This window comes from Ranitomeya imitator, chromosome 5, assembly GCF_032444005.1.
Source record: "Ranitomeya imitator isolate aRanImi1 chromosome 5, aRanImi1.pri, whole genome shotgun sequence".
NCBI lineage: Eukaryota > Metazoa > Chordata > Amphibia > Anura > Dendrobatidae > Ranitomeya > Ranitomeya imitator.
The window spans coordinates 181,618,965-181,645,846 of NC_091286.1; the positions used below are offsets into that span (position 1 = coordinate 181,618,965).

The window sequence follows — 26,882 nt, forward strand, 5'->3', positions numbered from 1 at the left end:
ACCCCAAAAGTTGTTGTCCAATTTGTCCTGAGTACGCTGATACCCCATATGTGGGGGGGAACCACTGTTTGGGCTCATGGCAGAGCTCGGAAGGGAAGGAGCGCCATTTGGAATGCAGACTTAGATGGATTGGTCTGCAGGCGTCACGTTGCATTTGCAGAGCCCCTGATGTGCCCAAACAGTAGAAACCACCCACAAGTTACCCCATATTGGAAACTAGACCTCCCATGGAACTTATCTAGATGTGTTGTGAAAACTTTGAACCCCCAAGTGTTTCACTACAGTTTACAACGCAGAGCCGTGAAAATAAAAAATCCTTTTTTTTCCCACAAAAATGATTTTTAGCCCCACAAATTTTTATTTTCCCAAGGATAACAAGAGAACTTGGATCCAAAAAGTTGTTGTCCAATTTGTCTCGAGTACGATGATACCCCATATGTTGGGGTAAACCCCTGTTTGGGCGCACGAGAGAGCTCGGAAGTGAAGGAGCACTGTTTTACTTTTTCAATGCAGAATTGGCTGGAATTGAGATCGGACGCCATGTCGCGTTTGGAGAGCCCCTGATGTGTCTAAACAGTGGAAACCTCCAATTATAACTGAAAACCCTAATCCAAACACTCCCCTAACCCTAATCCCAACTGTAACCCTAACCACACCCCTAACCCTGACACACCCCTAACCCTAATCCCAACTGTAACCCTAACCACACACCTAACCCTGACACACCCCTAATTCTAATCCCAACCCTAATCCAAACCGTAAATGTAATCCAAACCCTAACCCTAGCCCTAACCCTAACGGGAAAATGGAAATAAATACATTTTTTTTAATTTTATTATTTTTCCCTAAGGCTAGGTTCACATTGCGTTAGGGAAATCCGTTTAGCACTAGCGGATTGCGCTAACGCAATGTCTTTTTAGGTGTCGTGTTTAGTGGTCGCGTTAACGTCCCCGCTCTGGAAGATCGGGGATCGGACCTCGGGCGCGCCGCGGACGCTGCAAGCAGCGTCTGAGGCGCGCCACAAAAGAATGGCACCTTGCTAGCGCGAGGCGAAAATGGCACGCTCTAGCGATGCGCTACACCCGAAAATCACATTGCTGTCAATGGTTGTGCTAACGGACCCGTTGCACGGCGTTAATTGTGACATTTTCGCCGTGCAACGCTGTCCGTTAGCGTTAACCCATTAACGCAATGTGAACCTAGCCTAACTAAGGGGGTGATGAAGGGGGGTTTGATTTACTTTTATAGCGTTTTTTATATCGGATTTTTATGATTGGCAGCCGTCACACACTAAAAGACGCTTTTTACAGCAAAAAAGTTTTTGCGTCTCCACATTTTGAGACCTATAATTTTTCCATATTTTGGTCCACAGAGTCATGTGAGGTCTTGTTTTTTGCGGGACGAGTTGACGTTTTTATCGGTTACATTTTCGGACATGTGACAGTTTTTGATCGCTTTTTATTCCGATTTTTTGTGAGGCAGAATGACCAAAAACCAGCTATTCATGAATTTCTTTTGGGGGAGGCGTTTATACCGTTCCGCGTTTGGTAAAATTGATGAAGCAGTTTTATTCTTCGGGTCAGTACGATTACAGCGATACCTCATTTATATCATTTTTTTTATGTTTTGGCGCTTTTATACGATAAAAGCTATTTTATAGAAAAAATAATTATTTTGGCATCGCTTTATTCTGAGGACTATAACTTTTTTATTTTTTTGGTTATGATGCTATATGGCGGCTCGTTTTTTGCGGGACAAGATGTCGTTTTCAGAGGTACCATGGTTATTTATATCTGTCTTTTTGATCGCGTGTTATTCCACTTTTTGTTCAGCGTTATGATAATAAAGCGTTGTTTTTTGGCTCGTTTTTTTTTTTTTTCTCTTACGGTGTTCACTGAAGGGGTTAACTAGTGGGCCAGTTTTATAGGTCGGGTCGTTACGGACGCGGCGATACTAAATATGTATGTATGTAAAGAAATGTATTTATGGGAATAATATTTTTTTTTTCTGCTTTATTTAGGAATTTTTTTTTTTTTTTACAAGTGTGGAAATTTTTTTTTTTACTTTTTCACTTTGTCCCAGGGGGGGACATCACAGATCACCGATCTGACAGTGTGCACAGCACTCTGTTAGATCGGTGATCTGACATACAGCCGGGCAGGATTAGAGCTGCAGCTGCAGCCTGATCCTGACCCGGAAGTGCTCCCTGCAGGACCCGGATGCAGCCCGGCGGCCTTTGTGGATCCGGGGACTGCAGGGAGAAGACGCTCGTTACATGGTGAGCACATCACCGTGTACCGATCGTCTCAGGGAAGCCTGCAGGGAGCCCCCTCCCTGCGCGATGCTTCCCTGCACCGCCGGCACACCGCGATCATCTTTGATCGCGGTGTGCTGGGGGTAATGTGCCGGGAGCGGTCCGTGACCGCTCCTGGCACATAGTGCCGGATGTCAGCTGCGATAGGCAGCTGACACCCGGCCGCGATCGGCCGCGCTCCCCCCGTGAGCGCGGCCGATCGCATATGACGTACTATCCCTTCCCTGGGAATTAAGTCCCAGGTCACCTGGACGGGATAGTACGTCATATGGGATTAAGGGGTTAAAGGAAGTAGGTAGTGATGAGGCATTAAATAATTACAGAAAATGAAATAAATTCTGTAAAAAGCAAATCAAGGCAGCTAAGATTGAGACGGAGAAACTCCTTGCCAGAGAGAGTAAAAATAATCCCCAAATATTCTTTAACTACGTGAATAGTAAGAAATTGAAAAATGATAGCGTTGGCCCCCTTAAAAATAGTCTAGGTGAAATGGTGGATGAGGATGAGGAAAAAAAACAATATGCTAAATGACTTTTTTTCATCAGTATTTACACAAGAAAATTCCATGGCAGACAATATGATCAGTGATAACAAAAATTCCCCATTAAATGTCACCTGATTAACCCAGCAGGAAGTACGTCGGCGTCTAAAAATCACTAAAATAGACAAATCTCCGGGCCCGGATGGGATACACCCAGATTCCTGCAGGAATTAAGTACATAAACATACTACCCAAGCCCATACCCTCAAAACTTGGGGTGGGCAACACTTTACTCAATACAAGAACATACTGACCAGCAATTAGGTCATTAAACCATACGCTGAATCAAAAAGTGTTTATACTTTTTTTCTGAAAAGGTTATAACTTTATTGAAATACACATTACACATAAAATTCATTTAAAACAATACCTCTGAACCACAATAATGTAAATAGCTGGCAGGTAAGCGTTTACAGCAAATATTATTATGCAGATCAACGATAAATCGAATGGAGAGTTTTAATTAGCTCTAATAGTTTTGCACCCTTGGGCCAAATATCCACCTTTTAGGCAACAATATACTATGCTGGAATTATAAATACTGTAATCTCTTTTCATTATTTAGCCCACAATAGTGTAACACTGCTGTAAATAATTTAGTATCCCAAAATGACTGCAACTATATATTGGGCTGATACAGTATTCCACTGTCTAAGTGCTTTCCCCATTTGAATAAACGGAGCTATATGCAACACAGTGCCATCAATCTATTCCACCAATATAACTCAGTACAATTCTATGTCCTCTGACAGATTGTCCTCATTGTTATTCAGATGCTACCAACACCATGAAAGGATACATAGATGTTCGCAAAACTAAAAGAACCAGTCAAATGCATATTACCCCGAGAATCGGTGATCCTTGCTTGTCAGCCGCGTGGCACGCTACTCCTTTCCAGACCCCGACGCGCGTTTCGCGACAGCTTCCTCTTGGGAATGTTTTGCGAACATCTATGTATCCTTTCATCTGAATAACAATGAGGACAATCTGTCAGAGGACATAGAATTGTACTGAGTTATATTGGTGGAATAGATTGATGGCACTGCGTTGCATATAGCTCCGTTTATTCAAATGGGGAAAGCACTTAGACAGTGGAATACTGTATCAGCCCAATATATAGTTGCAGTCATTTTGGGATGCTAAATTATTTACAGCAGTGTTACACTATTGTGGGCTAAATAAATTGTACCTATATATCTATTCTGCCTCCTCCTTCGGTCTATCTAGCAAGGTGTATTATGCATGAAAAAAGATTACAGTATTTATAATTCCAGCATAGTATATTGTTGCCTAAAAGTTGGATATTTGGCCCAAGGGTGCAAAACTATTAGAGCTAATTAAAACTCTCCATTCGATTTATCGTTGATCTGCATAATAATATTTGCTGTAAACGCTTACCTGCCAGCTATTTACATTATTGTGGTTCAGAGGGTTCAGAGGTATTGTTTTAAATGAATTTTATGTGTAATGTGTATTTCAATAAAGTTATAACCTTGTAAGAAAAAAAGTATAAACACTTTTTGATTCAGCGTATGGTTTAATGACCTAATTGCTGGTCAGTATGTTCAGGAATTAAATACAGTCATTGATAGAGCATTATTTTTAATCTTTAAAGAGTCCATAATAACAGGGTCTGTACCACAGGACTGGCGTATAGCAAATGTGGTGCCAATATTCAAAAAGGGGACAAATACTGAACTCAGAAATTATAGGGCAGTAAGCTTAACCTCTACTGTGGGTAAAATCCTGGAGAGCATTCTAAGGGATGCTATACTGGAGTATCTGAAGAGGAAAAACCTCATGTCCCAGTATCAGCACTGGTTTACTAGGGACCGTTCATGTCAGACTAATCTGATCAGCTTCTATGAAGAGGTAATTTCTGGACTGGACCAAGGGACCCCAGTGGATGTAGTGTATATGGATTTTTCAAAAGCTTTTGATACGGTGCCACACAAAAGGTTGATACATAAAATGCGAATAATGGGATAGGGGAAAATATGTGTAAGTGGGTTGAGAGCTGGCTCAGGGATAGAAACAAAGGGTGGTTATTAATGGAGCACACTCGGACTGGGTCGCGGTTAGCAGTGGGGTACCACAGGGGTCAGTATTGGCCCCTCTTCTTTTTTTTGAACAATAAATTTGTATTGAAATTCACATATATACAGTGGGGCAAAAAAGTATTTAGTCAGTCAGCAATAGTGCAAGTTCCACCACTTAAAAAGATGAGAGGCGTCTGTAATTTACATCATAGGTAGACCTCAACTATGGGAGACAAACTGAGAAAAAAAAAATCCAGAAAATCACATTGTCTGTTTTTTTATCATTTTTTTTGCATATTATGGTGGAAAATAAGTATTTGGTCAGAAACAAACAATCAAGATTTCTGGCTCTCACAGACCTGTAACTTCTTCTTTAAGAGTCTCCTCTTTCCTCCACTCGTTACCTGTAGTAATGGCACCTGTTTAAACTTGTTATCAGTATAAAAAGACACCTGTGCACACCCTCAAACAGTCTGACTCCAAACTTCACTATGGTGAAGACCAAAGAGCTGTCAAAGGACACCAGTAACAAAATTGTAGCCCTGCACCAGGCTAGGAAGACTGAATCTGCAATAGCCAACCAGCTTGGAGTGAAGAAATCAACAGTGGGAGCAATAATTAGAAAATGGAAGACATACAAGACCACTGATAATCTCCCTCGATCTGGGGCTCCACGCAAAATCCCACCCTGTGGGGTCAGAATGATCACAAGAACGGTGAGCAAAAATCCCAGAACCACGCGGGGGGACCTAGTGAATGAACTGCAGAGAGCTGGGACCAATGTAACAAGGCCTACCATAGGTAACACACTACGCCACAATGGACTCAGATACTGCAGTGCCAGACGTGTCCCACTGCTTAAGCCAGTACATGTCCGGGCCTGTCTGAAGTTTGCTAGAGAGCATTTGGATGATCCAGAGGAGCTTTGGGAGAATGTCCTATGGTCTGATGAAACCAAACTGGAACTGTTTGGTAGAAACACAACTTGTTGTGTTTGGAGGAAAAAGAATACTGAGTTGCATCCATCAAACACCATACCTACTGTAAAGCATGGTGGTGGAAACATCATGCTTTGGGGCTGTTTCTCTGCAAAGGGGCCAGGACGACTTATCCGGGTACATGAAAGAATGAATGGGGCCATTTATCGTGAGATTTTGAGTGCAAACCTCCTTCCATCAGCAAGGGCATTGAAGATGAAACGTGGCTGGGTCTTTCAACATGACAATGATCCAAAGCACAACGCCAGGGCAACGAAGGAGTGGCTTCGTAAGAAGCATTTCAAGGTCCTGGAGTGGCCTAGCCAGTCTCCAGATCTCAACCCTATAGAAAACCTTTGGAGGGAGTTGAAAGTCCGTGTTGCCAAGCGAAAAGCCAAAAACATCACTGCTCTAGAGGAGATCTGCATGGAGGAATGGGCCAACATACCAACAACAGTGTGTGGCAACCTTGTGAAGACTTACAGAAAACGTTTGACCTCTGTCATTGCCAACAAAGGATATATTACAAAGTATTGAGATGAAATTTTGTTTCTGACCAAATACTTATTTTCCACCATAATATGCAAATAAAATGTTAAAAAAACAGACAATGTGATTTTCTGGATTTTTTTTTCTCAGTTTGTTTCCCATAGTTGAGGTCTACCTATGATGTAAATTACAGACGCCTCTCATCTTTTTAAGTGGTGGAACTTGCACTATTGCTGACTGACTAAATACTTTTTTGCCCCACTGTAGTACAGGAAAAGAAGGAACAATGATATCATCAATTACATTGCACCATAAAGAAGGGGTAACTGTCCTTCAATTATGTTCCGGTAAACTAACAGTAAACTTAACTCAGTAACATCAGAGGGAAGAGAAAGAAGAAAAAAACATCAAGGTGGGGGTCAAGGGTCTGGGAGGAAGGGAAGGGATGGGAGACTCGTGGAGAGATTATGTTAGATCCTTTCCCAATTGGGTAAGTTAGTCAGAAGCCTGAGGACTAGAGTTGGACAGCCGAGATACCGGAATAGCGAAGGGGGTATGGCTTGCATAGTCCACCCATGGGAGCCAAATAAATTCGAATCTGTCCACTTTGTCGGTAAGTATGGCAGGTAGATTTTCGTTTACCATGTACCATGATAGACGAGATTTAACTCCCGAAAGATCAAAGTTTATTTTTTTTCCAAGCCGAAGCTATAGTTTGTTTAGCTGCTAAAAATATAAATGCAATAAGGGCTCGGGAATGTCTGGGCAAATTGGGGATACGCTTATTTAGTAGAGCTTCCCAGGGGTTCTTCTTAAGGTTGATATTCGTTATAGAGAGAATCAAGAAGTATACTCTGGTCCAAAACCTTCGTACAGTTGGGCATAGCCACCAGATATGAAGCATATCACCTATGGAGCTGCATCCTCGAAAACAGTTTGGGGAGTAGTTAGCGACTGCCTTTGCTACCCTGGCTGGGGTCAGTTACCATCTGGTTAGTACTTTATAATTAGTTTCTAGCATAAGGGTGTTTAGAATACCTCCAGTGGAGGAAGACCAAATCTGGGCCCACTCCGAGTCCGTCAGGGTTGAACCAATATCGGACTCCCAGCGAGTGGTGTAGCCCAGGCACCGCCTGTGGGTTGGTGAGTTGATGTGTGAATAGAGAAGAGATATGATACCTGGAGCATGTGGGTTTTGACGGCATCTCTGTTCAAAAGGGGTGAAGGAGTAAGGGGGGGGGTGGAATTTCTTAGCAGAGATTGAACAAAATTTTTAAGTTGTAAGTAGCGAAATATTTCTCTAGGTGGGAGATGGTGTTTTTCGCTCAAAACAGAGAACGGAATTATCCCATCCACGTTGAAGAGATGGTGGATTCTCGTTATTCCTGCTGCCACCCATAGACGGAAGTCTCTGAGGGATTCCACACTCGGGAGGAACTGGGTATTACCCCACAGGGGGGCCAAGGGTAGAAATGGTGAAATTAAGTGTGCAGAATATTTTAATGAGTCCCAAATTCTAAGAGAATGAACCATGATGGGGTTGGTGATTTCTCTACGCTGCGTAGGGAGAGTCCAGAGTATTGTATCAAGGGTAGTCGAGTGGAGTTCAGAGGCCTCTAGAGCTAGTCACGGGGGGATTCAGAGTAGACGTGGTATAACGTCAGTTGACCTAGTTGGGCTGCTTGATAGTATTTTGAGAGGTTTGGGACCCCCAACCCACCCTTTAGGCGGTGACGATAAGGAGTGGTTCTATTAACCCTGGGGAGACCGCCCCTCTAAACAAAGGTATTAATCGCTCGCTGGGCTATTTTAAGATATTGAGTAGGAACCGAGGCTGGCACAACCCAAAATAGGTAAAGTGGTTTAGGGAGAATAGTTATTTTTAATGCACGCACTCGGCCGAGCCAGGAAAGATGAAGTTTGCTCCATGACTGGAGCATTAATCTAATTTTTCGGAGCATATGAGGATAATTAGCTGCGTACAGTATAATGCATTGTATTCTGGAGTGAGTTTCACTCCCAAGTAGTCCAAGTGGTTGGAGGTCCACTGGAACGTGAAATCTCGTTTTAGTGTTGCAATAGTGGAGGGAGGGAGTGTTATATTCATGGCGTAGGATTTAGAGGGATTAAGTTGCAGACCTGAAATGTACTCAAAACTGTTAAGAGTTTGCAGTAGGGCTGGGAGGGATGACCGAGGAGACGTTAGGAGGAGCAGCATATCGTCAGCGAATAAGAAAAGTTTATGGGGAACTGATGCTATGGCAACTCCTTGGATGGATGAGTTGAGTCAAAGATGTATCGCCAGAGGCTCAAGAGCTAAAAGGAATAAGGGTGATAAGGGACAGCCTTGGCGTGTGCCTCTATGAATAGGAAAGCGTGTGGAAGAGAAGCTGTTATGTCGTACATATGCTGAAGGGGAGCTATAGAGGGCATGAATCCATGTAAGGAAGTGATTAGGAAAACCCCATCTCCGCAAAACCACAAACAGGTACGACCACGAAATGGAGTCAAAGGCTTTTTTAATGTCTAGCGACAGTAACATGCTTGGTATATTACGCTGTTTGCAGTGATGCAGCAAATGAGAGACTTCTTATATTATCGGAAGCTTGCCTTCTAGGAACAAAACCCACCTGATCTTTATGTATCAAGGTTCCCAGACCCGAGTTTAAGCGTTGAGATAAAATTTTAGCTAATATTTTAAGATCTACGTTGATTAGGGATATTGGTCTATAATTGGACCATACTAACTGATCAGAATTAGGCTTTGGTATCATAGACACTGCCGCTATCAATGATGCCTCTCCAGGTTTATTACCGTCTCTCAAAGAATTAAAGTAATTGGTAAGGTGGGGTATCAGGAGTGGGGCATATTTTTTATAGTATAAGGCTGTAAATCCGTCCGGGCCAGGCTTCTTATTGACTTTCAATTGTTGGATAGCCAACTCTATGTCGTTAGAGGAAATAGGTTGGTTCAGTGATTCAATCAAATTTGGGCCCAAAGCTGGGAGAGGAACGGAGTCTAAAAAAGCGTCCTGCTCCTTAGAATTTACAGCTGTATTAGTGCTATATAATTGTTTTAATTTCTGCTGAAACAGTTGGGTAATTTTTGGCGGGTTGGACGTGATTTCTGAAGGAGTATGTAGTCTTACTGGGGGGCGGGGTTGGGGTAAACATTTTAACCGTCGTGCCAGGTTAGAATTGTTTTTATTATTGAGGGCATAAAATCGTTGCTGGGACCAGCGTATAGCTTGGTCTGCATCTTCGGATAGGCAAAAATCGAGTTCAATTCGAGCATGGGTGAGGTCTTTGTATATATCTGGGGATGACGAATTCTTCAACTGAGTCTCAAGCGCTGATACCCTGTCCTCCAATTCCACCACTCTCGCACGTTTTTCTTTTTTCTTGCGGGAGGCCACTTGAATACAAAGACCTCTCAGCACTGCCTTATGAGCTTCCCATAAGGAAATTGGAGAAGAAGCTGATTGGAGATTTAAAGAAAAATATTCTTCGAGGTGGCTTTTTAATTTTTGAGCGATGTCAGGGTAGGAGAGCAGAGAGTCGTTCAGGATCCAATTGTATGAGTGAGGTTTAGGATGTAGCGTGGAACACATAAGTATGATTGGGGAGTGATCAGACCATGGGGTGGAAAGGATGGAAATAGAGACGTTAGGAATAAAGGATGGGTGGGCAAATATATGGTCTATTCTAGTATGGACTAAATGTCTTGGGGAAAAATACGTGTAGTCTCTAAATGAAGAGTGCAGGTCCCTCCACAGGTCCACCCATTGATATTGGGAAAGGAGTTTATTAAGGGAGGTTGAGTCCACTGACGGAGGTGGCGATGGAGTAGCAAGGGATTGTGCATTAGTTGACCTATCCAGATTAGGTTTGAGTATACAGTTAGAATCGCCACAAAGTATCGTGGTTCCCTGGGCGTGCTCGGTGATTAATTCACACAACTGGGAGAAAAAGGCGGTTGGATGGGTATTAGGGGCATAATATGAGACAATAGTTATCAGTTTGTCCGAAATGGAGCCCGTTACTATTCAGTAACGACCCTCTTTATTGGCAACTAAAGATTTAAAGACAAAGGAGACAGACCTCTTAAAACAAATGGCCACGCCTTTAGTTTTATTTGGGGCATTAGCTAAATAATATAATGGGTAGGAAGTGGATAGAAACTTCGGATAGGAGCTAGCCGAGAAGTGCGTTTAATGAAGGCAGTCCACATCGGCCCGTTGAGACCTATAGTAGCGAAAGGCCTTGGTACGTTTGTGTGGAGAGTTAAGGCCCTGTACATTGTGTGAAATGATCGTTAGTGGCATGGTAAAGAGATATGAGGTTCGCTTATGGTAACTATCAATCGTGGCATGGGGCGGGAAGTGAAGGAGATCCCTATGCTCAGGCGAGATGGACAATGTTTACTCGGGTGGTGGAAGGGGAAGAAGTATAGGGTATTCGGGTCAACACAAGTAAAGCGGGTCGGGCACAACTGGGATGTAAGGAGGACAGGGAAAACTACAACATTGGCTAAGCACGACGTGCTGAGCAGCAGTGTATAGAGACACTGTAGGGACCTAAGGACTAGTCAGGGACAACGCGTTTTAAGATATAACTAGTAATTTTAGGCAGATAGGGAGGGTAGAGCAGGTGAGGGAAAGCTGGTTATGTGGAACGCCAATAGGGCTTAACATTATACTGGGTCAACATACAGCCTGCACACTAAACTAACACTGTAAGGGTGGCTATTAAGAGAGAATATTCAGCCCCAGTAAAATGCTGACAACACTACTTGACATGCAGTTGGTAACGATAACCTGAGGATAAAAGTAAAACAACAATACATAATAGAAGAGATAAACCTTCCTGGGCACTCGTGGCACAAAAATAACATTACGGATCTGGATTCCGAGAAGATGTCCAAGTCCAAGGATGTTAAGGCCTTAAATATCAAAGAATCGTAGAAAAAAAAAACCTGAAAAACATTCAAAAGCCATTGAATAGAAAACAACATTGATATGCATTAGTAGCTTTGACACGAATGTTCTGTCAGCTATAAAACAATTAAGAGTCATAGGTTAGTAATGTTACCACGGGACTCTAAGGCAGTATTCAGAATTGCCCAGGTGTGAGTTAGAGCTCGCAGTAGAGCTATATGGCACTGATGAAGAAGGCGGTGAGGAGGGCGAGGGGGAATTCATAAGCTGCAGTTTGGTGAGGCAGCGGCTTGCGCCCTCTGAGGAAAGGACCATGTGGACCATCTCGCCATGGGTAAACATCAGCTTAAAGGGGAATCCCCAACGATACTTAATATTTTTCGAACGTAGAACTTCTGAATATGGCTTCATTGCTCGCCTTTTCGCAATAGTAGTAGGGGACAGATCTGGAAACAGTTCGTAAGTGTGCCCCTGGAAGACCAGTGATGCTGATTTTCTCGCAGCCTGAAGAAGTTGGTCTTTGGTTTTATAATAATGAAGTTTTAATATTATGTCTCTCGGAGGGCCACTGGGGTTTTTTCTGGTTAAGGCCCTATGAATACGGTCCATCTCAAGGCGTTCAATAGAAATACCGGGTAGAAGTTCTTGGAACAGAGCTGTGGCCATGGACTGAAGGTCTGTAATGGACTCTGGCAGACCTCTAATTCTGATATTACCTCTGCGGGCTCAATTCTCGAAATCCTCTAGCCTGTTATTGAGGGTATATATCTCTTCATGAAGTGACTCCATATCTTTTTCATGGGTAGCGAGATTGGCTAGAGAAGAGTCCATTTTATCTTCTAGGTCAGAGGTACGAGATCCCAGCTCCCTAATCTTTCATTAAGTCTTTAGTCAGTTTTTCGGACATTTTGGAAAATTCCGTATGTAAAATAGACTGAAATTGTGAGAGTAGGGCATTATGATCCGGAGTTGGAGTACTTGGGATCCTGGTGGTAGAGGCTGGAATTGCATCTGGCTCCACTCCATCCATTATGGAGGAGTTGGAAGATTCAGACTGGGAATGTGGCCCTGGAGACATAGTGTCTTCCAGATCAGTCAGCGCCTGGAACCTATTGCTAGCGTACCTGGAGTTAGTTCTGCGCTGCTTAGTCATGGGAGCAGTGAAATTAGATAGAGAACCACAGTATTATACGACCAGCTTAAAGAGATAGAGTCAAGGGAAGTGCATGCTGTACGTTGTCCCTTACAAGGATTAGGGGGGTGCTGGATTTAAGCCATTAAATCAGACTCCATAAACTTCCAGGACTGGTGCCCAACAGGCCAGACCTCATGGGAGTGAAGCTGTAATAGTGACCAGAGAGCTGGCAGTTCCAGAGTCACTGGGCCCGTGGAGGTATTTTATGTATAAAGACAGTCTGCTGTTCTTACTTCAATTTATTTTACAGGGACCCACAGCAAGATAGCCCAGCACCCAGGGCCTGTCACAGCCGCTCTGGAGGGGCACAATTCCTCTCTGCCCTGCAAATGAGCAGGCAATGGGAGGAGAGTGCAACCGAGCCACAAGCCGGGGAGTCAGGTGGGGAAGTCCCAGCACCGGCGGCGCCGTACCCACCAGGGATGTGGCGCCAACTAGTCGCCCCCTGCGGCTGTCCCGGGACCACACTGCGAGGCGAGCCTGGAGACCCGCAGCCGGAGGTATGCCCCCTCCTGGAACGCCGCATTGTATGCAGCCGCAGCTTCAGGCCGTGGGACGCACAGCACCAGCGCTCCAACGCCCCTGTACCTCAGCATCCCGCCGTGGAACTCTGCGGGAATCAGGCCTCCGAGAGGTATGTGAGTGGCCCACAGAGGGAGGGTACCGGAGTCCCCGTTATGGCGGCGGACGCCGCTGGTTATCTCCTCTCCAGTTGTCCTCTCACCGGCCGTTGTGCCTGCAGCCTGGGCCCGCCGCAGGAATGGAGGAGGGGGAGGGCGGGAAGGCCCCCGCCAGCGCGCCGAGCGCCGCTCGTCCACCGACTGTCTCTTCCTCCACCTGTTGATCCCGGATTACTGCCGACGGGTCCCGAGGGACAGGGGCAAGCTCTGCCGCTGCCCCACTGAGTGCGCCCTTCTATCTGGAGACCAGGGAGGAGCGGGAAATAAATCCTGTAAGTAGGCCCCTGGGTTTCCCTGTGGCTGTAGTACAAATATGTGGCCAATATGGCTCAAAAAAGTGTACAGGGCTTTTAGGCTGCTGAATTAAGCCTTCAAAACTGAAGGATGGGTCCCCTAGGTCAGTGGTCCCCAACTCCAGGCCTCGAGGGCCGCCAACAGTGCAGGTTTTCAGGATTTCCTTAGTATTGCACAGGGGTTGGAATCATCACCTGTGCAGATGATCACATTACCACCGATGCAATACTAAAGAAATCCTGAAAACCTGCACTGTTGGTGGCCCTCGAGGCCTGGAGTTGGGGACCCCTGCCCTAGGTAGTTAGATTAGGCGGATTTTATCAATTCTTAGAGTAGCTTGGGGAAAATGCGTCCTGCTCCTTCTGTAGCTGGCCACGCCCCCGCCCCTCTTCTTCTTAACATATTTATTAATGACTTTGTAGGGGGTATAGAGGGCAAAATTCCAATATTTGCAGATGACACTAAACTCTGCAGGGTAATCAATACAGAGGAGGACAATTTTATATTACAGGATGATTTATGTACTGTAAACTAGGAGCTTGGGCTGTTAAATGGCAAATGAACTTTAATGGGGATAAATGTAAGGTCATGCATTTGGGTAGAAGTAATAAGATGTATAACTATGTGCTTAATTCTAAAACTCTGGGCAAAACCGTCAATGAAAAAGACCTGGGAGTATGGGTGGATGACACTCACATTTAGTGGCCAGTGTCAGGCAGCTGCTGCAAAGGCAAAAAAAAAAAATGGGATGCATTAAAAGAGGCATAGATGCTTATGAGGAGAACATAATTTTACCTCTATACAAGTCACTGGTTCGACCACACTTAGAATACTGTGTACAGTTCTGGTCTCCGGTGTCTAAGAAAGACATAGCTGAACTGGAGCAGGTGCAGAGAAGCGCGACCAAGGTTATTAGAGGACTGGGGGGTCTGCAATACCAAGATAGGTTATTACACTTGGGGCTATTTAGTTTGGAAAAACGAAGGCTAAGGGGTAATTTTATGTTAATGTATAAATATATGAGGGGACAGTACAAAGACCTTTCTGATGATCTTTTTAATCATAGACCTGAGACAGGGACAAGGGGGCATCCTCTACGTCTGGAGGAAAGAAGGTTTAAGCATCATACGACGCGGATTCTTTACTGTAAGAGCAGTGAGACTATGGAACTCTCTGCCGTATGATGTTGTAATGAGTGATTTATTACTTAAATTTAAGAGGGGACTGGATGCCTTTCTTGAAAAGTATAATGTTACAGGGTATATATACTAGATTCCTTGTTAGGGTGTTGATCCAGGGAACTAGGCTGATTGCCGTATGTGGAGTCGGGAAGGAATTTTTTTCCCCCAATGTGGAGCATACTCTTTGCCACATGGGTTTTTTTTTGCCTTCCTCTGGATCAACATGTTAGGGCATGTTAGGTTAGGCTATGGGTTGAACTAGATGGACTTAAAGTCTTCCTTCAACCTTAATAACTATGTTGCTATGTTACACATTGTAAGTTTGATCAGGATATTGAATTCGTATTTAATGGCTAAATCAAATGTAGACGTAAACGAGCAGATTTGAAAATGTTTCAATTACATTTCCCCATTGTTCAGGATTTTGCCAGTATTTTTTGTCATTTTGTTTTTTTTTATTTACATGCAGCATTTGGTGTGGTTGCCTCCAAAATAATCATATTCAGACGAGTGAAACTGATTTCAGAGGCAGAATATTAGCGACACATGTCAATAACCTTTTTGGCTTATAAATTGTATGACAATGTGATAATAAGGCCATATTGTTCGATTTCTTTGTGGGTGCTTCTTAAATCCTTATCTTGGAGCTGGTGTGCAGCTTTGCAGTTGTAATTGAATCCATTAGGTTTCTCTAACACTGTTGATTGGTCCCAGCATGGCTCCTTCTAGGTTCCCTGCTCTGACTTAAAGGTACCGTTACACTAAACGACTTACCAACGATCACGACCAGCGATACGACCTGGCCGTGATCGTTGGTAAGTCGTTGTGTGGTCGCTGGGGAGCTGTCACACAGACAGCTCTCTCCAGCGACCAACGATCAGGGGAACGACTTCGGCATCGTTGAAACTGTCTTCAATGATGCCGAAGTCCTCCTGCAGCACCTGGGTAACCAGGGTAAAAATCGGGTTACTAAGTGCAGGGCCGCGCTTAGTAACCCGATATTTACCCTGGCTACCATTGTAAAAGTAAAAAAAAAACCACTACATACTCACATTCTGATGTCTGTCACGTCCCCCGCCAGCGTCCACAGGGTTAAAACTGCTTTCGGCAACAGCGCTGCTAATGCACGCACTCCAGCCGAGAGCTTCCCTGCACTGACTGTGTCAGTGCCGGCATTAAAGCAGAGCACAGCGGTGACATCACCGCTGTGTTCTGCTTTACGGCCGGCGCTGACAGTCAGTGCAGGGAATCTCTCGGTCGGAGCGCATGCATTAGCAGCGCTCTTGCCGAAAGCAGTTTTAACCCTGTGGACGCCGGGGGACGTGACAGACATCGGAATGTGAGTATGTACTGTTATTTTTTTTTAACTTTTACAATGGTAACCAGGGTAAATATCGGGTTACTAAGCGCGGCCCTGCGCTTAGTAACCCGATATTTACCCTGGTTACAAGTGAACATGTCGCTGGATCGGCGTCACACACGCCGATCCAGCGATGACAGCGGGTGATCAGCGACCAAAAAAAGGTCCTAATCATTCCCCACGACCAACGATCTCCCAGCAGGGGCCTGATCGTTGGTCGCTGTCACACATAACGAGATCGTTAGCGGGTTCGTTGCTACGTCACAAAAAGCGTGACGTTGCAACGATATCGTTACCGAAATCGTTATGTGTGAATGTACTTTAAGAACCATTATTGTATATCTTTTGAAAACTAATTTTAACTATTCTGTATTCTTCATACCTTTTTATCCTCCTTTTTATTTAACAACCTTTACATCTTCTCATATTTTTATTAATTTTCTTGGATTTCTCTTTATTTTCTTATTTGTATTCCTGCTCACCCTCCCGTTCTGCAGTGTGACCAAGATCAGTGCATTCAGAGCACAAAATTCGTTTTACAGGCTGCAGCCACACCACTTCTTCTGACTGAGTCAACAGTAACTACTGATGAGCCACCATTACCTGGGAAAACCACCATAAGTGCACCATGTGCTTCTTTAGCTCTTGGTCAGCCAACACCTCCATCTTCAATGCCAAATTTGAACTCAGAAACTGTTTTAACAAATATGATGCCCTTAAAAGTGGATATCGGAAACCATCAGTTCCTAACACCCGATGAAGCTCCATCACCACCAGGAATGCTTCCAGCAAACAGCCCTGTGACTCATAGCCATACCATGCATGTTCTCAACCTTGCCAGCCAAGACTCTCTGCATGAAGACTCTGTGCGTGGACTTGTAAAACTCAGCTCTGTCTGACCAACTGTGACTCTGCTCATCTCCCATAGCGCACAAAAGGTCAAACCCTGTGATAAGATTGCACTGTGTGATAATGAAAATTCCCACTGCGCAGTGAGTGACACAACTCTGCCCAAATTGTTGCTCTTTTGCAATTTATCTCTTTCCCAAATAGATTCATTTTTCCTTAAGAATTACATCTACCACAAAGCAAGTCAACCTATTTTAAGCAGTTAAAAATTGCTGTAATAGCTTGTAAATCAGTAAAGCAGGAAATCTATTCTGGATACTGTCGATCTCATAGTCTCGCCCTATCTGTGTATAAGTAAGATGCTTTTTTTTTGGCCCTTCCCAAGCAGTGGATACAATAGATTTCAAGATGTTTTTTTGTTTGTTTTTTTTAAAGCTGTAACTTTCCCTATATAAATTACATCATTCCTTGTGTTCTGAAAAAATATCTTTCTCTTTTATGATCCTAATTATGTCCACTTACGAAGGCTTCAGTGCAACATTTTCTGTTGAATAAGTGCTGCTTTGTTAGGTCTGTTAGAATATTTGGAAAATTCACTTTTTTTTTAAATACCTTTTTTCTTTTTCTTTCTGATCGAAAAGGGCTTACCGTACGTTGCTGATTGACAATGCTTTAAGTTAATCACCTACATAAGTGTTTATATATGATATATACCATGACTTTCTTCCCAATTATGTGCGAAGACATTAAATACAGTAACATTTTGTTTTCATACTAGTCTGAATTCTGTGAATATTAATAAGCTATTTTTTTTGCATATTCAACTTCATAAATATTGGAGTCTAATTTGTACTTAATGGTTTCTTGTAAATGATTGAGAAAAAGTAATGTAACTTTTTGACAGAATTTAGTGTTTTGAATAAAGGAGTAAAGGATAAAACTGTATATTTCTGAATCCTCTGTGAATAGGCATAGAGAAAGTAGGCAGTAATTCAAAAAGCCATCCAGATATTGCATCCAAATATCTATCTGATGCCATAATGGCAATTAATGATGCTATATGGTGTTAGTCAAGCCAGTAAATTAGCCATCAAATACAGTACTTTAATGGTTTGTTTGGCTTTGTTTAGATAGTTTGCTTATCTGTCTCTTGCACCACAGTACAAGAAATCTTAACTTCCATATTTCTTGAAAGGTTGCATTTGGACAGGCCCACTGCAATTGGTACAGTTGACGGGCTGCATGTAAGGCTACTTTCACACATCAGGTTTTTGCCTTCAGTCATAATCCAGTGAATTGTTAAAAAAACGGATCCAGTGCAAATTGGGAAAAACTGATGCGCCGGATCCATTTTTTTGCTGGATCTGGTTTTCTTTATAGATTAATAATGCTTCTTTCACATTTCCGTCGGTACGGGGCCGTCACGAAGCGTCATCGCGACGTACCGACGGAAGTGTGTGCTTTCACATTTCCGTCAGACTGCAGGGTGAGGAAAGATCGTGAGAGCGATATTTCCTGCTGGGCATGTGTAGTCTGAAACACTGGATGCGACGTACAGAAAAACGTTCCCTTGAACGTTTTTCTGTGACGACTGTCTGCCAAAACCCGACGCAACCAGTGCACGACGGACGCGATCTGTCAGCAATACAAGTCTATGGGAAAAAAACGCATCCTGTGGGAAAATTTCCAGGGTGCGTTTTTTTCCCAAAACGACGCATTGTGACGGATTCCCAAAAACGGAAATGTGAAAGTAGCCTAAGAGCACAGCATAGAAAACAGGAGTGTAGAAAGTGGGTCTTCTGTGCAAAAACAATCCTATGAGATAGTACCTGAAATATGGTCCAACATTCCAGGACAATTTATATTGATGTCTCCCACACTGTGGCCTGCTTATAAAGCCCATATAGTTCCTTTAGTTCATCATCGGTTGGCTTGGTTTTCAAGTTCTTTACATTCTCTGCTGCCTTGTCAAAATCTGCCTGGGGTGACATGGTGGGTGCAGGACTCAGCACAGCAGCAGCAGCACAATCAGGAGCAGCAGATTGTCCTGGAATGTTGGATCTTAAGGGCAAGGCCAAATGGGAAGTGTGGAATTCAAAGTAAGGCTCATCTAAGGAAGATGCAATGAGTGCCTACGTGTCTAGAGCCCATGAGCTGATTGAGAAATACGGCATGTAAAATTGTGCAGTCACTAATGTCCTGGATACAGCAGTGAGAATATACAGTATAATGTCTTACGGAGGGCACAGCCCCCCTAATGCCACTAATTACCTGCGCTAGATTGCTACCATCTTTCAGGTACTATAACATAGGATTGTTTTGGCACAGAAGACACACTTTCTACACTCCTGTTCTCTATGCTGTGCTCTTATTAAACAATTTTCTTTATCGAGCAAAGTGGAGTTTGGACTTCCTGTTGAGAGAGATGTGTTCTGGGCATGCTCAGTGTAAAAATACTGCATTCGGTACCCGGATCCAGTAATTTCACCACACGTTCTATCCGTTTATCACAAGAACCGTCGCTGTGCGTTTTTTCGCCGCACAAAAAAGGTTCCTCTGAACGTTTTCTCCGTACGCCGGAAAAATCATTTTTGACGAGTCCAGCAAAAAACAAATGAAACGTGTGGCCATCAGGCGCAATCCAGCGCTAATATAACTCTTTAGAAAAAAACGGATCTGTTCTGTAATGTCGGCTTGTTGTAAATAAATCCACTATTTCAAAAGAAAATATATCGTGAACTATTTGAGTGCCAAAGGTTATATTTTTTTATATTGCAGCTGACATCCGGCACTATGTGCCAGGAGTGGTCACGGACCACTCCTGGCACATTAACCCTGGGAACCCCGCGATCAAACATGATCGCAGTGTTGCGGCGGATTAGGGAAGCATCGCACAGGGAGGGGGCTCCCTGCGTGCTTCCCTCAGACCCTCGGAGTAATGTGATGTGCTCACGTTGCTCCGAGGGACTCCTCCCTGCAGGCCCCAGATCCAAAATGGCCACGGGGCTGCTTCCGGGTCCTGCAGGGAGGTGGCTTACCAGCGTCTGCTCAGAGTAGGCGCTGGTAAGCCTGCAGCCCTGCCTGTCGGATCCCTAATCTGGCACAGTGCTGTGCAAATTGTCGGATCAGCGAACTGACCCTATAACATGATGTCCCCCTGGGGCAAAGTTATAGTTGTAAAAAAAAAAAAAATATTCAGATAGGTAAAAAAAAAAATCCTAAATAAAGAAAAAAATAAATATTGTTCTCATAAATACATTTCTTTGTCTAAAAAAAACAATAAAAGTACACATATTTAGTATCGCCACGTCCGTAACGACCCGACCTATAAAACTGTCCCACTAGTTAACCCTTTCAGTGAACACCGTAAAAAAAAGAGGCAAAAAACGCTTTATCATACTGCGAAACAAAAAGTGGAATAACACGCGATCAAAAATACATATATAAATAACCATGGAAGCGCTGAAAACGTCATCTTGTCCCGCAAAAGACGAGCCGCCATACAGCAACATCAGTGAAAAAATAAAAAAGTTATAGTCCTCAGAATTAGAGCGATGCAAAAATAATTTTTTCTATAAAATAGTTTTTATCGTATAAAAGCGCCAAAACATTAAAAAAAAAAAAAAATGAAGTATCGCTGTAATCGTACTAACCCGAAGAATAAAACTGCTTTGTCAATTTTACGAAATGCGGAACGGTATAAATGCCTCCCCCCCCCCCCCCAAAAGAAATTCTTGAATAGCTTTTTTTTGGTAATTCTGCCTCACAAAAATCGAAATAAAAGGCGATCAAAAAATGTCACATGCCCAAAAACGGTACCAATAAAAATGTCAACTTGTCGCGCAAAAAACAAGACCTCACATGACTCTGTGGACCAAAATATGGAAAAATTATAGCTCTCAAAATGTTGGGAAGCAAAAACTATTTTTTGCAATGAAAAGCATCTTTTAGTGTGTGACCGCTGCCAATCATAAAAATCCGCTAAAAAACCCTCTATAAAAGTAAATCAAACCCCCTTCATCACCCCCTTAGTTAGGGAAAAATAATAAAATAAAAAAATGTATATATTTCCATTTTCCCATTAGGGTTAGGGTTGGGGCTAGGGTTAGGGTTGGGGCTAGGGTTAGGGTTGGGGCTAAGGTTGGGGCTAGGGTTGGGGTTAGGGCTACAGTTAGGGTTGGGGCTAAATTTAGGGTTTGGATTACATTTACGGTTGGGTTTATGGTTAGGGGTGTGTCAGGGTTAGGGGTGTAGTTAGAGTTATGGTTGGGATTAGTGTTAGGGGTGTGTTGGATTTAGGGGTGTGGTTAGGGTTGGGATTAGGGATAGGGGTGTGTTGGAGTTAGGGGTGTGGTTGGAGTTAGGAGTGTGGTTGGGGTTAGGGTTAGGGGCATGTTCAGGTTAGGGGTGTGGTTAGGGTTATGGTTAAAGTTGGGATTAGAGTTAGGGGTGTGTTTGGGTTAGGGGTCTGTTTGCTTTAGGGTTTGTTAGAATTGGGGGTTTCCACTGTTTAGGCACATCAAGGGCTCTCCAAACGCGACATGGCGTCCGATCGCAACTACAGCCAATTCTTTGTTGAAAAAGTAAAACAGTGCTCCTTCCCTTCCGAGCTTTCCCATGCACCCAAACAGGGGTTTACCCCAACATATGGGGTATCAGCTCACTCAGGACAAATTGAACAACAATTTTTGGGATCCAATTTCTCTTGTTACCCTTGGGGAAAATAAATAAAAAAAAAAATAAATTTGGGGGGCTAAAACCCCTTTTTGTGGGAAATTTTTTTTTTTTATTTTCTCGGCTCTGCGTCATAAACTGTAGTGAAACACTTGGGGGTTCAAAGTTCTCACAGCACATCTAGATAAGTTCCTTGGGGGGTCTAGTTTCCAATATGGGGTCACTTGTGGGGGGTTTCTACTGTTTAGGTACATTAGGGGCTCTGCAAATGCAATGTGACGCCTGCAGACTATTCCATCTAAGTCTGCATACCAAACGGCGCTCCTTCCCTTCCGAGCTCTGCGCCATGCGCTTAAATGGTGGTTTCTCCCCACTTATGGAGTATCGGCGTACTCAGGACAAATTGGACAACAACTTTTGGGGTCCAATTTCTCCTGTTACCCTTGGGAAAATACAAAACTGGGGGCTAGAAAATAATTTTTGCGAAAAAAATAAAATAAAATTATTTTCACGGCTCTGCGTTATAAACTGTAGTGAAACACTTGGGGGTTCAAAGCTCTCACAACACATCTAGGTAATTTCTTTAGGGGGTCTACTTTCCAAAATGGTGTCACTTGTGGGGAGTTTCAATGTTTAGGCACATCAGGGGCTCTCCAAACACGACATAGTGTCCCATCTCAATTCCAGTCAATTTTGCATTGAAAAGTCAAATGGTGCTCCTTCCCTTCCGAGCTCTGCCATGCGCCTAAACAGTGGTTTACCCCCACATATGGGGTATCAGCGTACTCAGGACAAATTGTACAACAACTTTTGGGGTCCAATTTCTTCTCTTACCCATGGAAAACAAAAAAATTGGGGGCGAAAAAATCATTTTTGTGAAAACATACGATTTTTTATTTTTACGGCTCTGCATTATAAGCTTCTGTGAAGCACTTGGTGGGTCAAAGTGCTCACCACACATCTAGATAAGTTCCTTAGGGGGTCTTCTTTCCAAAATGGTGTCACTTTTGGGGGGTTTTAATGTTTAAGCACATCAGGGGCTCTCCAAACGCAACATGGCATCCCATTTCAATTCCAGTCAATTTTGCATTGAAAAGTGAAATGGCACTCCTTCCCTTCCGAGCTCTGCCATGCTCCAAAACAGTGGTTTACCCCCACATATGGGGTATCGGCGTACTCAGGACAAATTCTACAATGACATTCGGGGTCCATTTTGTCCTGTTATCTTTGGTAGAATAAAACAAATTGGAGCTGAATTAAATTTTTCGTGAAAAAAAGTTGAATGTTCATTTTTTTAAAACATTCCAAAAATTCCTGTGTAACACCTGAAGGATTAATAAACTTCTTGAATGTGGTTTTGAGCACCTTGAGCGGTGCAGTTTTTAGAATGGTGTCACACTTGGGTATTTTCTATCATATAGACCCCTCAAAGTGACTTCAAAAGTGATGTGGTCCCTAAAAAAAAAAATGGTGTTGTAAAAGTGAGAAATTGCTGGTCAACTTTTAACCCTTATAACTCCCTAAAAAAAAACAATGTTGGTTCCAAAATTGTGCTGATGTAGAGTAGACATGTGGGAAATGTTACTTAAGTATTTTGTGTGACATATCTCTGTGATTTAAGGGCATAAAAATTCAAAGTTGGAAAATTGCAAAATTGTCAAAATTTTTGCCAAATTTCCGTTGTTTTTTTTTTACAAATAAACGCAGGTAATATCAAAGAAATTTTACCACTATCATGAAGTACAATATGTCACGAGAAAATGTCAGAATCATTAGGATCCGTTGAAGCGTTCCAGAGTTATAACCTCATAAAGGGACAGTGGTCAGAATTGTAAAAACTGGCTCGGTCAATAACGTGCAAACCACCCTTGGGGGTTAAGGGGTTAAAAGTGGAAATACCAAACTTTAAAATTATTTTTCATAATTAATCCATAACAAATCTTCAAAAAAAGAAATGATTACACTAAGTTTGATTGACACAAATCATAAATCTCTATGGAGTATAAAAAATGTATATTGCCATTTTAATAAAGATGCATATATGTCTCGTTGAGGAGTCAGATTTGAACATTCACTGGAGGCTGAGGAATGGGAACGAGCCATTAGTTGTACATATGCATACAGTATATCAATTGCTCTATTGCATGAATCATATTATAACATTTTACTCAGATGGTATTATGCTCCCGGCAGACTCTCTCACATTAACTTGGAATTCTCACCGCTATGTTGGAGAGACTGTGGTAACCCAGGAAATTTTTTCCATATATTTTGGAGATGCCCGATAATTAAACAATTTTGGAAACAAGTTTATCAAATCACAAAGTTACTTCTCAATATAGATCTCCTGATCACTCCCAATATGGCATTACTTTCAATTGGTATGGAAGAGATTGACCCATCAATTAGACATATTCTTATTCATGTTTTTCTGGTTGTCAAAAAACCCTATAGCCTTTATCAGGAAGAAACCAGAAGTACCTATATTCTCTGACATTATGGACAAGACGTATTTACACAGTTCTATGGAATTGTGTTTTGCAATAAATGTCTAGCGAAATACCCCAGGAAATGGGACCACTGGAACCTGACATTTCCAAAACTATAGTCCTATTTTTCAAGATATCTCCTAATTTTCTCAGTATGCCAACATAAATTATTATGTGGGTGGTCTGGTTGGTACATTTCATAATCTGATCCCGTTTCAAATTGTTAGGCTTATAGTGTTGCTTAGATATATTCTGATTACTGCACTCTTTGGATTTGTTTTCTTTATGTATCTCAATATTAAGTTATCTAAATTTTAATTCCCCTTACCCTGCTTTCCTGATTTCCCTCGTTTCCCCACCCTCCCCTTTCTCTTATATTTTATTTTACTAAATTATAATCAAATGATAATATTTTAAAAGAAAATTTTACCCCTTTTCTGCCATCGGATGGAATAGTAAGTCCGATGGCCAAACCCCCGCGCTTTGATGTGGGCTCCAGTAGTCGGGACATGTCAGCTGTTTTGAATGCAATAAGCCGCCCGATCCCTCCGCATCTATTAAGTAGTTAAATGCCACTGCCAAACTGACAGCGGCAATTAACAAGCGCATCCGGCTGGAAATGCACGTACTGGTGACCCCCGTCATGTGATCGGGGGTCATTGGCGCATTGGCATGACAACCAGAGGTCTTCTTGAGAACTTTATGGTTCTTGATGCCGGACTGCTATGAGCTTCACGCTGTGGTCGGCGCTCATAGCAATGCAGTAATTCTACTACATAGAGGTGATCTGGGCATCGCCTCTATGTAGCAGAGCCAATCAATTTGTGCCAGCTTCTAGTCTCCCATGGAGGCTATTAAAGCATAGCAAAAGTAAAAAAATGTTTTTTGGAACCAACATTTTTTGTTTTGTTAGGGAGTTATAAGGGTTTAAAGTTGACAAGCAATTTCCCATTTTTACAACACCTTTTTTTTCTTAGGGACCACATCACATTTGAAGTCACTTTGAGGGGTCTATATGATAGAAAATACCCAAGTGTGACACCATTCTAAAAACTGTACCCTTCAAGGTGCTCACAACCACATTCAAGAAGTTTATTAAGCCTTCAGGTGTTTCACAGGAATTTTTGGAATGTTTTAAAAAAAAAAATTAACATTTAACTTTTTTCACAAAAAAATTATTTCAGCTCCAATTTGTTTTATTTTACAAAGGGTAACAGGAGAAATTGGACCCCAAAACTTGTTGTACAATTTGTCTTGAGTACTCCATATGTGAAGGTAAACCACTGTTTGGGCGCATGGCAGAGCTTGGAAGGGAGGGAACGCCATTTGACTTTTCAATGCAAAATCAACTGGAATTGAGATGGGACGCCATGTCACGTTTGGAGAGCCCCTGATGTGCCTAAACATTGAAACCGCCACAAGTGACACCATTTTGGAAAGAAGACCCCCTAAGGAACTTATCGAGATGTGTTTTGAGAACTTTGAACCCTCAAGTGTTTCACTAAAGTTTATAACGCAGAGCCGTGAAAATAAAAATTCTTTTTTTTTACACAAAAATTATTTTTTAGCCCCCAGTTTTCTATTTTCCCAAGGGTAACAGGAGAAATTGGACCCCAAAAGTTGTCCAATTTGTTCTGAGTACGCTGATACCCCATATGTGGGGGGGAGCCACCGTTTGGGCACATGGCAGAACTCTGAAGGGAAGGAGCACCCTTTGGAATGCAGACTTAGGCCATGTTCACACTATGCGGTTTTTACTGCGGAACCGCGGCGATTTTGCCGCTGCGGGTCCGCAGCTATTTTCCATGCAGGGTACAGTACAATGTTACCCTATGGAAAACAGAAACCGCAGTGCACATGATGCGGAAAAACCCGAAAAAAACCGCGCAGAATTGCTGCGGAAAAAAGGAAGGACCATGTCACTTCTCTGTGCAGAATCGCAGCGATTCTGCACCCATAGAAATGCATTGATCCGCTTACTTCCCGCATGGGGCTGTGCCCACCATGCGGGATGTAAGCGGATAATGTGCGGGTTATACCCGGGGTGGAGGAGAGGAGACTCTCCTCCAGGCCCTGGGAACCATATTTGTATTAAAAAAAAAAAAGAATTAAAATAAAAAATCATGTTATACTCATCCTCGGAAGTCTCAGCGCTGCACGCGGCCGTCCGGTCTCAGGTTTGCTATGCGACCAGGACCTTCGGTGACGTCGCGGTCACATGACCGTGACATCACCGAAGGTCCTGGTCGCACAGCATCTTTGGAACCGGACCGCCGCCTGCAGCGCCCAGGAGATCGGGACGTCAGAGGGTGAGTATATCATCATGATTTTATTATTTTTAACATTACTATTGATGCTGCATATTGCTGCATATGCAGCATCAATAGTAAGGGTAAATCCGCTGCGGGAAAACCCGCGGGACAAAAAGGAACGTGTGAATGTGGCCTAAGATGGAATGGTTTGCAGGCGTCACATTGCGTTTGCAGAAACCCTGATGTACCTAAACAGTAGAAACCCCCCACAAGTGACCCCATATTGGAAACTAGACCCCCAAGGAACTTATCTAGATGTGCTGTGAGAACTTTGAACCCCCAAGTGTTTCACTACAGTTTATAACGCAGAGCCGTGAAAGTAAAAAAATCTTTTTTTCCACAAAAATTATTTTTAGCCCCAGTTTTGTATTTTCCCACGGGTAATAGGACAAAATAGACAACAACTTTTGGAGTCCAATTTCTCCTGAGTACACTGAAAACCCATATGTTGGTGTACACCCCTGTTTTTGCGCACAGGAGAGCTCGGAAGGGAAGGAGCCAGGTTTTACTTTTTCAATGCAGAATTGGCTGGAATTGAGATCGGACGCCAT

General features: G+C 43.0%; 1 protein-coding gene across 4 annotated transcripts in view; it reads left to right on the top strand.

Annotated features, from left to right (window-relative positions):
* ZDHHC14 (zinc finger DHHC-type palmitoyltransferase 14) overlaps window positions 1-17,801 on the top strand; it is a 650,690-nt gene extending 632,889 nt beyond the window's left edge. For all 4 annotated transcript variants that reach the window (XM_069769386.1, XM_069769389.1, XM_069769388.1 and 1 more), the window contains one exon: window positions 16,505-17,801. In XM_069769386.1, the coding sequence (XP_069625487.1) occupies window positions 16,505-16,906 (402 nt within the window). In that variant the 3' untranslated portion in view covers window positions 16,907-17,801. The remainder of the gene's footprint in view (window positions 1-16,504) is intronic.
* Window positions 17,802-26,882: the final 9,081 nt, after the last annotated feature.